General features: G+C 38.5%; 4 protein-coding genes across 5 annotated transcripts in view; 1 reads left to right on the forward strand and 3 right to left on the reverse strand.

Moving 5' to 3' along the window:
- Nucleotides 1-1,232: 1,232 nt before the first annotated feature.
- Nucleotides 1,233-5,146, reverse strand: bnip1a (BCL2 interacting protein 1a). Its single transcript, XM_030739372.1, has 6 exons — nt 5,028-5,146; nt 3,636-3,728; nt 3,424-3,515; nt 3,170-3,274; nt 2,908-3,026; nt 1,233-2,642 (listed from the first exon to the last, which is right to left on the reverse strand). The coding sequence occupies exons 1-6, from the start codon at nt 5,106-5,108 to the stop codon at nt 2,446-2,448; spliced, it is 687 nt and encodes a 228-aa protein (XP_030595232.1). The 5' UTR covers nt 5,109-5,146; the 3' UTR covers nt 1,233-2,445.
- Nucleotides 5,147-5,481: 335 nt separating this feature from the next.
- atp6v0e1 (ATPase H+ transporting V0 subunit e1) lies at nt 5,482-7,262 on the reverse strand. Of its 2 annotated transcripts, none has more exons than XM_030739540.1 (4): nt 7,028-7,262; nt 6,477-6,524; nt 5,936-6,059; nt 5,482-5,852 (listed from the first exon to the last, which is right to left on the reverse strand). In XM_030739540.1, the coding sequence occupies exons 1-3, from the start codon at nt 7,129-7,131 to the stop codon at nt 5,966-5,968; spliced, it is 246 nt and encodes an 81-aa protein (XP_030595400.1). In that variant the 5' UTR covers nt 7,132-7,262; the 3' UTR covers nt 5,482-5,852; nt 5,936-5,965. The 2 variants fall into 2 exon arrangements, with proteins under 2 accessions (XP_030595400.1, XP_030595399.1); XM_030739539.1 differs by having other exon boundaries at nt 5,490-5,849; nt 7,028-7,261.
- A 1,177-nt stretch (nt 7,263-8,439) lies between these two features.
- rpl26 (ribosomal protein L26) lies at nt 8,440-12,154 on the reverse strand. Its single transcript, XM_030740172.1, has 4 exons — nt 12,073-12,154; nt 11,262-11,433; nt 11,030-11,170; nt 8,440-8,605 (listed from the first exon to the last, which is right to left on the reverse strand). Exons 2-4 carry the CDS (start codon nt 11,427-11,429, stop codon nt 8,477-8,479), a joined length of 438 nt encoding a protein of 145 aa, XP_030596032.1. The 5' UTR covers nt 11,430-11,433; nt 12,073-12,154; the 3' UTR covers nt 8,440-8,476.
- Nucleotides 12,155-12,201: 47 nt separating this feature from the next.
- Nucleotides 12,202-12,773, forward strand: part of ppp2r2ba (protein phosphatase 2, regulatory subunit B, beta a) — a 43,069-nt gene continuing 42,497 nt past the window's right edge. The window contains exon 1 of the mRNA XM_030740170.1: nt 12,202-12,288. The gene's annotated coding sequence lies outside the window, so the exon portion shown is untranslated. The remainder of the gene's footprint in view (nt 12,289-12,773) is intronic.

Here is a 12,773-nt window from a genome sequence, read left to right on the forward strand (position 1 = left end):
ACAACAAAAGTTCCAACATATTTATAAACTATAATTGTACATATTCTATATTATTATTGTTACTACCACTGTTATTATTAAAATTTATAACAACTACACCCTCAATGTGTCTGTTTTAGCTTTGCAATCTATCTGTAAATCATTAAAAACACACAGGAAATATTAAACCAAACCATCCAACAACAAACTACAATTTTAACAGGACATTGAATGCAGACCTCTGAGTTATATACTGCTGGAACGAGCTACAGACCCACACAAGAAGTCTGACATCTGTCAAATCCTCACATGGTTTGTGTCTGGTTAAACTGTTCAAGTGCCGATTACAAAGCTTCCTTCAATATGCTCTAACATAGTTAAAAGGTTGTTAAATGTTTACAGTTTTTTACAACCCACTGTCAGCCCTCGTGTACTCGCTATACACTTGTTTAAAGGTTGCTTTGGGAAAGAGACGGCCTAGGCGTGGCCTTGACCTTTCAAAATGTTAAAAATTAGGTTTTAATAAGGAGACACTTAACCTAATTATCATTTTTTAAATTCTTATGTAAATTAATTTAATATTAAGTAATTTCCATATCATTTGTTTACTCCGAAAAGTCACCTTATCCTTGAACTTGGAAATATGGGCGCAAATCCTAAGTGGGATCAGATCAAAGATATTTAACTATTTTTGGATCGCTGAAGATTACCTTTATGTAACTTTTTGCTTTTTATTTTGACATAGTTGCTGTTGTTCTATTCACATTTAACTGAACACATGCTTGTATCAAAAAAAAATTAACTGCTGTATTTATCAAATACTAATGATATCAAAACTCAGTAAAATTTATCAAACAAATATGAAGTTGCTGAGGTCTCCCATTAGCTACCTGATCCCCATGTTTACACCATCAGTATGGTGTCGTGTCCCCTTCAGAGACCTCTGCCCACTTATCCAGATACAAACCCAAACACTCAGTTGTCAGTATCTTGGTGCTAAATGCAAGAATGGCCCAATTTGCCTGACAGAGAGCCAGAGGCTTTGTCAAAGTGTACAACTATATGAACAGGCTGGGAATTGGCTCCGTCCAACTGCCACCACTTTACACAAGTAAGAGATGCTTAGGCATCTCTCAGGTCTCTCCACACATACTCTATTGTCTGCTATCTTGTTGCAAACAATACAAATGCACATTTCAGACACACTCAAGGATGCAGAAGCCATTGTGTTTATTAATAATTAATGATGACATTTACAAATAATAAACGAAATGGCAATGCCAGGCAATTGCAGAAAGGGTGGCAAGGTCATGTAGCTTCTCTGGCCACCCTCTCCTCTGTGGTGTTGAAAAGGCAACGTCAGATAACAATGCCACACAAACCTAAAAATATCCCCCCTCACCCTCCACTCACACTGGAAAGGGAGAGGGAAACGGGTCGGAATAATCTGCTTTTCCGGGTCTTATCTGAAGAAAGGCAGGGGTGCATGCTGTCCTATCTCTGCCAGTGTGAACACCGCTACTCCTTTTCTGAGCTTTTCTGCTCGGCTGCCGAGCCACAGCCGGGTTTACGTGGACAGAGACGGAGCAGAGTGTGTCCAATCTTACGCTTAATACAGGGTTTTTTTTTTTACTTCGATTTGCACGGCAACTGAATAAACACGGAGACAGTCAGAAGTGTGTGTGTACACCCTATGAGTGCTGTTCAAAAAGTAAAATGCAGAGTGAGAGCAGCTGAGCCTGAATCATAATAAAGTTAAAAAGCACTTAAATATTCTATTTAAATAAATGGAAAGAAGTCATCATTATGCAGTAATAAATTATATGTTACAGGAAGTAAGTTCCACAGTAGATTCCCATAAAATCTGAAACATTATTTGCAAAGTATTTATGGAAAACTGTATTGCGGTAAATGGCTTGGTTTCCACTGGTAATCTTAAAACATGTTCCGGCCTAGTTTTGAGCCCAAATATATATGTTTTTAATATGGTGTCATTTGATAGCAGTTATAGCCTTGAATACAGTAATTAAGATCACTGCTCACTACAATAATCGTTCAGCAACACACTTGCTAATAAAAACTGGTGAAGCTAAAAAGCGGCCCTAATATTTTGGACTTTCTTTTTAAAATAAATCAATCATAAAAGTCAAATGTCACATTTTATATTAATCAGCATGCTATCTGCCCTCAAGTAAAGACACATCTTGCATCCTCAAAGCAGTACAATGATTTTTTTTTTCCTTTAGTCTGCCTCTGAGCTGTAGCCCTGTAGGCCGATCTCCCTCTATGTGGACAATATTTCACCCTCAGCGGCATCTCAGTTCAGTCAAGCAAGCAGTCCGCATTCCACTGTGCAGACGCTCACGTGTAATGTGTCTAACACGGCACGCAACATTCAGAGTTGTTTAAATCATTTCCACTGACGATGGAAAGTACCGTACGTGGTCACAGGAGAACCTCTTTGGTCTACAGGAAGGGGAACAGTCTCTTCTTTAGGATGTAGAGGACTGTTGCGAGGAAAAGAGCTAATGCCAAGAAGATAAGCAGCTTGTCAGTGAGCTCCCTGCGGTTGTATTTGGTGATGAGTTTTCTCCCGAGCTGAATGGTCCCCGTCATGGTCTTAAACTCCTCATTTGTCTCTTGGATTGTTCTGGAGGAGGTTGCTTTAAACAGAAAACAGTAATAAAAAGGCAGTTTGGGGCTTCACGTACATCCCTAATATAAACAGATATTCATTTCAGAGAGTGTGAATTAACACAGTATAACCTGTGAATCAGTTTAAAGCAGCTAAATTACTCACAGTAAACAAGAACCCTTTAATGCCATTTAAATCAAACAAGTACAACAAAGTTTTTAGCATGTTGTCTAAACAGAAGAATCTGGATTTTTTTTATTTTTTTTATGTACACCCGGTTTTCATTCACTAACCTAGTGACGTTATGGTCTCCTCGCTCTGCTGAACTCGTTGGGCCATCATTCGGCTGATACTCATAAGATTTTCTGTGATGTCGCTGGCGGTCTGGGCCAGACCCTCTTTGGTCATCTTCCTGATTTAAAAACAATGCATGCAAAGTGAATGCATCATAGAAAAGCAATAAAACCCTTTGAAAACAGTGCATTCTTCTGAGGCCATTTAAAGGCAAAGCTGACGCTTGCTGGCCTTGAAAAATCAGGACACTCTTCAGCTCACCTCTGCCTCACAGACTCATCGGCTCCGTTAAGAAGGGCCTGCTTTTCCATGTTGTCGATTGTAAGTTTGCTGGACAGGTTGGCTTTCCTCCAGGCTGTCTGGTTACTGCAAAACATACAAAAAAGTCAAATCGATAAACTTTTTTATTAAGTAGGTTTTAATGCACTAAAGTGAGCTAAATCTCCCATGCATCTTGCTAGATGTTTAGAAATGAGGACACACACATCACCATTCATACTTCTAAAAGACATCACCTGAGCATCTGTTTTCTGTGTCTCTCGACCTGAGTCATCAAGGCTTGCTTGTCTGACTCTTTGTCCTGTTCCATTGCCATCTGCTCCAAGTCCTGACACAGAAGCAAAATGACCACAAGTGCTTACTGTTACAACAACAACAACAAAAAGGTTCAAGCGACTGACGCATAGCCTACTAACTGGGGTTACGTGACGTATGGAAAATCTCTCACCTGAATCCGTAATCTTAAGCTGTGGAAATTCTTTTTCACTTCTCCATTTAATTCTGTCAGCTTGCTTTGAGGGCCTGTGCACTCAGTGATATCCTGGCAAAATGTTGAAACAAGGACAAAAGTCGTCATTATTAAGCTGCTGGAATTGATGACGTTGGCATGATCACTGTTCTGAATATCAGTGCAGCTTTAAGCCGAACTGCAATTGGAATCAGACCTCCTCCTCATCTCCTCATATGGAACAAGTGAGACACTTGATCTGCTACATGTTTGGAAAATAATACTTTTCTTGATAAGTTTTCTGCCCACTGACTATTTGCAAAACCATTGCAGCATATATCAGTTAAAAATAAATGCACCTTTGTCACAGGAGCACTTTGACATGAAATAGTAGGTAAACGCAGGTGTTTCCAAAGACATTAATGAAGATTCATTTTTATTTAGGTACAGAGGTTAAGGTCATTTGTACCACTGTGTTTAAAATAATTTTAAACAGTGGTACAACAGCTGCTGTGAGAACCAAGCTGTCCTGCCAGGAAGTAATTTTTAAATGCCTAATATTCTTGTTTATGCTGTATAGACTGCAGTCAACATGATTTACAAATGTGGTTATATATAAAATAAAGAAATTACCTGTTTTTGCAAGTATCTTTATGACTGATGTTTTTTTGTTGTTTTTTTATGTGTAATGTCTTTGCCTATATGGATAAATAGACTGTAGTTAACAGGATTTATGAAATGCTTATATATATAAAATGACCTGTTTTGCAAATATCTTCATGAGTCTGCATTATTGTACCTACATTCTAATCAATCCATTCCTTTTTGGCCACTTCAAATATCTTTATAGAACTGTGATGTTTATTTGTTGCAATTTCTGCTACCCTCTTGGACAGATCTGTCTTTAAAGAGATATTTTTAATGTCAATGTCAGTTTTTAATAAAGAACATATAAAAGTCACTTTGCAAAAAAGTGTTTGCAGCTTCTACCTTGTGACTCAAAATGACTTGATATCATAATGAGACGTATGTTTGTTTCACAGATTATAGGCAAAAAAAACCCCAAACATTTATAATAATTTAAATACAGCCAGTCACTTTTAGCGCAACACCGGAAATCGCGTTTTGGCACGACACCGGTTAATTATTTTTTTTATTATTACAACATCTTGTTAGGTGACCAAACTAGGCTGCGGCTATTTTTCTTTAAAGCCCCATTATATTTGTTAGCGTCCCTCTCATGTTATAACTGAAACGGTCCTTTGCTCCACTTACGGCGGTTGCTCACCGGAAACCATCAGGCAAATAAATACAAGTCCTTTATATGACAAGCTCGAAAAATGACGTGTCCTATCGCAGCCCTAAGTAGTCTTACCAAATAAATATTCGCACCTGGATGAGAGCTTTAATTTCCAAGTCATATTTGAGTATTTCTTGTTCACATATTCGGACGTGGACATCTGACGACGCCATGTTGCCAACGTAGTCAGGTGGAGCTACGGAAAGCCAGAGGCCGGTTTGAGCTCCGACAGTCGTCACGGCCTGACGGGCGTGCTTCATGACGTAAAAACGTTATCAATAATGGTTGGATAAATTTTTTTTTAATCAATAAAATATATGTATAAAAATACAATTTTATGCAGTCATTGGTTATTTTTTTAAGTACTTTCTATGCTCTATGAAAATATTCAAATGCATTTAATGTACAAAGAAATTTTAACATTAGGGATATATTGGATTATTAAGAAGGTAATAACAGTGTTAGAGTGGAATTGCTTACTAAGAAAGTAATGAAATTACACTTTTAGGAACAGCTATAAATTTATAAATTAGTGGAAAAAAAAAAAATCAACAATAATTGTGGAGGAATGAGTTATTAATTTATTAATTATCTGATGACCCATCCATCACAAACACAAAGAAAAACAAATACATACCACTCACTCATTCTCTCTCGATCTCTCTCTCTCACACACACACGTTTTCAATATCATTGAGCATAATGTGCATAAAACAAACAAAATTGCAACAAAAATGTTGTTTAAATTTACGGTACAGCACATCCACACAGATCTCATAGTCCTTTGGGAGTCATTGTATACAAGGCACCAGTGCCACTCAATCACACAGGGACCCGAGTTTTAAGGCAATTCGGGACAACTGATCTCTGCAATGGCAAACATCCACTGGTATGCAGCACTCTCAGGTCCTCTGCTGCTGAAAGAAGCATCAATAAACACAACATTAGAGGAAAGCAAGCCAAGCAATAAAAAGCAACATAGTGATGGTATTAAGTTTACCTTAAGGGTTGGGAGTCCTGGGAGAGCAAATTAAGGCCAGTGATAGCGCAGGTACCAAATGGTGTCAGTGGACAGGCTAGGCCCAAACAGTGGGTTTAGCTGTGCCAGGATCGCTATCAACCAGCTGAGTAAACAGAAAGGACATCAAGATCACACACTACTAAGACTATACTGCCCCCTTTTGCCCGCTGGCATGTAACATAAAACCAAATGCACTCAAAACTGTGAATGTAAATAATTTATCACTGAAATACAATATGCATGGCCTGCTTTATTTATTTATTTTTTTTTTTAGCAACGTGCATCAATTAATTTGGAGCAAAGGAAAAAGACCAATTAGACATCATCCGATTGCATCACCTGTCAAAAAGAAGCCCAACTGTGGGAAAGCTCTCCCCTCAATTTTCAACCGACTGCTCGCTTCAGCTTTTCATATTGCAGGCCTGCTATACTGTGAGCTTTCTTCGTTGTGTTTAGTTAAATCAGGTGCCACAGGATGTGTGTGTGTGTGCAATGTGTGGAATTGATGGTGAATACTTACAAAAGATAGCAGCAGACGGCAGTTAATACCAGCATCGTCACTATCACACTGTGGAAAAATTATATATACATTTTAATATATAAAACAGCACATCTATTATGTAGTATCTGCAGCCTTGGACTTAAAACACACTCATCCACACAACTTGATCTCGTGATGCGACTAACAAACAGTCAAATGAAGGAAGTTGTCTTGACTTTGGCATATTTTCCAGACATAGAGTATATTAATGGTTGTATCATGTACCCAAATACAAAAGCACTATTAATTCCCAGGGATATGAGCAACTTTAGGACAAAGTCAGAATAAATGGTGTAAAAATGAGCTTCAGTTAGCTTCAGTTAACCCTAATGTTTAAACTGAAGAGTAGCTAACAGGGTATACAACACTTTTAGAAAAACATTACATTTAACTCTTTCACACTTCACTTGCTTGCATAAAAAGTAAATAAATAAACAAACAAGGCCAAAATACAACGTAACATGAAAACTTCACGGTAACTTTGGCTAGTTTTAGCCAGCTGAAGGCTACAGCGAAGCTAACCAACTCACCCTCTGTTTGGCCCTTTGGGGATAAACCACGGCACAACCCCTCCGACAATAGCCCAAAACAGGGTCATCACGGAAATCGCGATCGTAAATGAAATTTCCACCATTGTGACAGTTTTGATTAAAAACAGAAAAAAAAGACCTCACAGGTACAAACTTCCGACTAACTTTACGCAGCCCAGCGGACAACGACGATCCGGGTAAGGCAACAGGTATCACATGACTATGAGCCGGAGAAAGAGGAAGTGGAGCGGCTGCTTGTTCCGCAGCGTTCAGAGAAAATTACAAGACGGGGAAAACTATGTTTTTTAAACCCAACTGGTTAAACTCCATATGCATAAAATTTGCCATATTTCTGATAGTTACCACATTACATAAATTTTCTGATAGTTTTTAGAATTCCAATTTTGCTAAAATTGAATGTTAACGTTCTTGCAAAATCCCCCTTTTTTTTTTTTCACTCCTCATGTTTGTATGCGTCAGTGCCACAGATGTCAGCCGGCTCAACAAACTAATCCACAAGGTTGGAAAGATGAACTGCTCTGAAAGTCGAGGCGTTTGAGTCAGTGACGGACGGAAGGTCACTGAATAAACTGATGTCCATCACATCCGCTCCACTCCACACTGCACAGCTCATTCAACCCATAAAGACCACCACAAGCATTCCTACCCTGCTCTATAAAATCAGATTTATAGTGTACATGTTATTCATTTAATAATCTTTTCCACTATTGTATATAAAATTTTGCACTGCCTCACGAGACCTTCAGTACGGACCTGTGGTATTAACATTTTTATTGTAGATTGTGCTGTTTTTATTCTTTATGCTGCAACTCAGTAATCTCACTTGCAGGATCAATAAATTATCCATCTATCAGTTCAAGCAAATACCAGGCTTCTTTAATTCTGCCTTTTTAATTTGTTGCACATTTCAGTTAAATCAATAAACATATGAGCAGAGTTGGGTGCAGTGACCCACAATTATTTTCAGTAGCTTGCCACTTGTGTAATTCAGTAACATTTTACTGGGTAGTTAACTTTTGTAATATCTCTGGACCACAAAAAGATCAATTTTGGCCATAATTTTTGTTTGTAAATTTTGAAAAAATTAAAATAAAAATGTCAAGAACTCATATTTCTCATTGACATTTTAAAAAAAATGTTGCGTGCCATTTTGTCAAATTCATTGTGATTTAAAGGCACCAATTTTAAGCTACTTTATTCTTCATGAAAAATTTATGAATTGGCCAGTAGCACATTTTCCTTGTAATAGTATTAGAATTACCATTGTGATTTATATTTGTGCCGTTTAGAGGCTTGCACAAGACTTTATGAGGGTACACAACGCATGAAGTGTTAATTCCAATAAGTCTTTAAAAACAATCACAATACAATGAAAACAGGACAAAATGAGGTCCATTTACAGAGTTTATTGATAGCAAAAGATCATTTTCACTCCTGCATCTTCTCAATGGTCTCCTCCTTGTATTTGCCCTTCTCCTTTCCATCAGCGCGAGACTTGGCCTTGCGCTCCAGGATCTTCTTGCGGTCTTTGTCCAACTTTAGCCTGGTGATGACCACCTGCAGAAACACAAAAAAGATTTGGTAATCAAACCGTGTATCGACTCACTGAAACTAGATGAAAATCTCTTTAAATCAATGTCACAGCATTACACAAAATACACTGCTTAATAATTGAAAAATGGCTCATTGCTATTTTAATCAGTGATTTTTCTTTCAAATGCAAAAGAAAGCTTACCACTGCAAGGAAATGAATGTATGAATGAATGTGAATTAATGACAATTCAAGTACTCGTGGGGTTGTGGACAGTGATTTATTTATTATTCTAAACTAAAACCTAATACCTCAACTTTCTTCTTCTAAAAATGAAATCCTCCTTATTACCATTACACAATTCTGTCTTTACTGCTACGTTTTTGCCTTTCCCAAAAAACTGCGCAGTTTAAAGCAAGGCACAGATACGCTGTAAAGAAAATAACATCTCCACTTTTCTTAAACTAAGAATGCTTTGGATCTAAAATGCCACAAAATAGGTACAAAGCTAATGGGAAAGCTTAACAGTAAATGCCCAACAGTCTGTACTGTAAAAATAGCAGTCATGCAGATGAGCCAGGCAACTACAGGAAGAGCAAAACAAACAAAGAAAACTTCCAATGCAACTTTATCCTGGCAGGAATTTTTAAACAGAAATGTTGTTCGTGGGATGCTGTGTGATAAGTCTTTAAGGAACTAGGCTCCAACAAAAGAGATTAAATAAAAACAGTTCAGCTTGATCAAGATTTTAGTTATTTGACCATTTTCTGGTTTCAAAGCTACATTTTGAAGCAAGTTTTGAAGTAGTTTAATACATTACGCTGCAATTTAGAACTGAATTGGATCAGCAAATACTTAACCCCCAACAATAATACAATTACAATGCAATATTAAACTACAACTCCACAAAATGTGATTTGATCGATTTTGAATTTTGATCTTTAGTGTGCAAAATGATATGCATCAGCATCTGATGAAAGACTGCGCGTTCAAACTGTGCCCAACTCAGTGAATTTTTCTCAGTCCACCTATAATCAGAGTTTAAGGTGTGTACGCAGGAGCAGGATTACAACAATTATGTTTAGACGCAAATCCTGGCACAACAGGCAACTTCAACACAACACAGAATCCTGAAGAATGGCTTAGATGTAGCATCATCTTGTATCTATTAGTAAACTCTGACTATCCCAAAGAAACTCTGTAAGTGGATGAACTGACTGAACCTGGTAGCTCTCTTTACTGAGCTTTGTGCAGCAGCACTTGAGCCAACTGCCACCTTTTTAGGTTACAGTGGCCCTACAACTCAAACCCTGACAGTTTATGCTCACTGTTGTCATCTGATTACTGATGCACAGCAAAAATGACAACAGCTCGTGCATGGTGCGCTTTGGCGTCATTTGGACTTATTGTATAGCTTTCATCTTTTAAACTGGTGCACACATTTGAGCCTCACTGGAGAGAAGTGTGTGAGCAGGTTGGTCTCTGCATGCATTTCAATGATATATTAATTGTAGGAGCATAGGGATTCCCTAATAGCACAGAAGGATACTGGTGCAGCAGTTAGGAAAAAACAAGACATTCTGCTTTGTTTTCTTTTTTGGCTTCTCCTGTTTCTATTCCACCACTAAAGCAGCGATTGAGTTATGAAAATCTATCGATTAGGAGTTGACTACAGTGAATCAGACCGATAATATCAACCATAATAGTAGCTTTTAACTCCAGATCAGAACACAGATCACCATTGGCCACTACCATCTCACACATTGACGATGTAGTCTGTTCGACAACAGGATGAGAGACTCAAGCAGTTGAATGATATCGAAGTTTACTACAGCAGTGACGGGGCCCCATTCCATGAAGGAGGTTTAACCAACTACTCTGAGTTTGTTAACCTTGAATTCATGGTATCAGAGCTCCAAAGATGATGGCTCTCTTTCTCGACTCATGCATCTGTATAAATCAGAGATAAACATACTCTACAGTTGATGGAAATTACTCCAGTCAGCTGTTCTGGAAGCAAAACTCAAGAGTTGCCGATCTCAGAGTATATCAACTCAGAGTTTATTGAACGTGCTTCCTGGAATAGGACCCTGAGCCCAAAGTTAGGAAAAACACAAAACAGGATGAGATGAAGATAGCTAGTTAATAATACCTTTCAAAACTAGACCAAGATGACTGTCCTCTAGTATAATCAATAAACTATGCCAAGTTGCCATATACACCCAAGCAACACCTATGTTGTAGCTGTTCTCCACATGGAATTTATGTTTTATCAGCTTAAGAGCGTGTGAGACAAGAAGGCAAGACTACATCTCTCAGGCGTGCGTCTTGACAGAGAGATGCCATGTCAAACAGGTATGACGCCTCTCACCACCCATGTGCAACTATAATACTTAACAAGTCACATTTCCTACATACACAAACCAAGAATTTACTCAATTATATCTCACCTTGCTGGGGTGGATGCCGACATGGACTGTGGTTCCGTTGGCCTTCTCTCTCTGCACACGCTCGATGTAGATGACATATTTCTTCCTGTAGACCTGGACTACTTTGCCAATCTGCTGGCCTTTGTAGTGTCCACGGACAACCTGTATACAACAGTGCAAGCAGGTCAGGCAAATCCGGCTAACATGTTGCATATCCGCTATATGAAAAAACCTGCAATACAAACTGCAATACCTGGACTTCGTCATCTTTGCGGATGGGCATGGACCTCACGTTGTACTTTTGGCGGAGCTCCTTGGAGAGGGGAGAAGACATAATCTTCCTCCTGATGTGTGAGGGGGCATTGAAGTGCCTCTTGCGGTTCTTGCGACGGGAGGATGTTACAAATGGATTCAGCTTCATGATGCTGTAAACAAATAGCGAGAAGCTGACATTAGCAGGCGACAAAAGCTGCACTTGCTTGAAAAACAGCGCACTGAAATTGTGGATCCTGCCAGGATCAACAGCTTTCAGGAAACTCTAAGAATGTAGGTTGTGCATGTGGTAGTTTCATGCCACCTAAAGCAACTTTGAGCAACCAGAATACAAACTTAATATGTCCGCTGTTTGTGATATTAGGTAGTGCTACGTTTTAACACCGACTATAACCTATCTTAAGACGTTAGCATAAGCTAGCCGCCAAACCGAAGCGACAGCATTTCAGCAACATTAACTCGGTATACTGATTGAAGAAACTACACGCTAAACAAAAACAGCTCATTTGGCGTATTAAGTGTAAAGGAAGCCAAATATTAAAGGCTGGCACTTGGAATAAAGCTGCATCACTGTCGCTAACAGACATGCGGATAGCGAAGGACCTAACAGGGAGACCAAATAGTGACAGCATTTATTTAGTAATCCATCGTCAACATGGAGCCAATATTCCCTGACTTTTAATTGTACTGATGTATATGTGGGGTTCAGACTTGCATACGGACACACGGAGGCATTTAAAGGAGGATGGATATCGATAACTTTGACGAATTCATCTGCGGGGAATTCTTACCCTGCCTTTTGCTCCTCTATGGCCGGCGGAAAAGAGACCCACAAAGTACTTCCGCTGGCATTAGTTCACACTCAAGTCTCGCGAGAAGTCAGTGTTTAAATTGATAACACAGATAAACACAACTGTAAACACGGAGGGCTCTGACAAGCGTGACGCAGTTTCTTCGTTTTATCGCTTATTTATGTGGTGCGAGGAGTTGAGTTCGACTAAAATGAGGTAATTTTTAAGCTTTTTGGTTAGCAGAACAACTTTCCTATTTTTGAAAAATAATCCTACTTCACAATTATGTATCTGATAAATCGTAGTAAGCCAACAAAACTATGTTTATTAGATTTGTTTTTGTGACTTTTATAATAACTTGTGATTTTGCCCGCTGCATTAAATATTTCCACAAGATGGCGCCAAACGTAGTTAATCGATAACATGGTTTACAAACACGTTTTGTCTATGATTCATCAAGTTCTGGGCTCTGTGCATCACACGCCCCACTGTAACGCACTAAAGATAAGTGTGAGTAACACTAGTAGTTGGATAACACATATTTCTATTGGTTAAAGAAACAAACACCCCAAAACACCCATTTATAGGCAAAATATTTGCCTATAGGCACATTTAATTTAATAGACTACCAAATTCACCAAGGAAAACTTCATCACATCCTCGCTATCAGAAATAATTGTTCTTTTTTTTTTTTTTTTAAC

This window comes from Archocentrus centrarchus, chromosome 10 (genome assembly GCF_007364275.1).
Source record: "Archocentrus centrarchus isolate MPI-CPG fArcCen1 chromosome 10, fArcCen1, whole genome shotgun sequence".
Lineage (NCBI taxonomy): Eukaryota > Metazoa > Chordata > Actinopteri > Cichliformes > Cichlidae > Archocentrus > Archocentrus centrarchus.

Coding starts and splice junctions, on each gene's coding strand:
- bnip1a (XM_030739372.1), bottom strand. CDS start 5,108: ATGGCGTCGTCAGATGTCCACGTCCGAATATGTGAACAAGAAATACTC. Junction 3,729..5,027: donor AAATTAAAGCTCTCATCCAG/GTGCGAATATTT, acceptor ACATTTTGCCAG/GATATCACTGAGTGCACAGG. Junction 3,516..3,635: donor GCTTAAGATTACGGATTCAG/GTGAGAGATTTT, acceptor CTTCTGTGTCAG/GACTTGGAGCAGATGGCAAT.
- atp6v0e1 (XM_030739540.1), bottom strand. CDS start 7,131: ATGGTGGAAATTTCATTTACGATCGCGATTTCCGTGATGACCCTGTTT. Junction 6,525..7,027: donor CCCAAAGGGCCAAACAGAGG/GTGAGTTGGTTA, acceptor ATTTTTCCACAG/TGTGATAGTGACGATGCTGG. Junction 6,060..6,476: donor GCCGTCTGCTGCTATCTTTT/GTAAGTATTCAC, acceptor CTGTTTACTCAG/CTGGTTGATAGCGATCCTGG.
- rpl26 (XM_030740172.1), bottom strand. CDS start 11,429: ATGAAGCTGAATCCATTTGTAACATCCTCCCGTCGCAAGAACCGCAAG. Junction 11,171..11,261: donor GCAAAGATGACGAAGTCCAG/GTATTGCAGTTT, acceptor TGTTGTATACAG/GTTGTCCGTGGACACTACAA. Junction 8,606..11,029: donor TCGGCATCCACCCCAGCAAG/GTGAGATATAAT, acceptor GTGTTTCTGCAG/GTGGTCATCACCAGGCTAAA.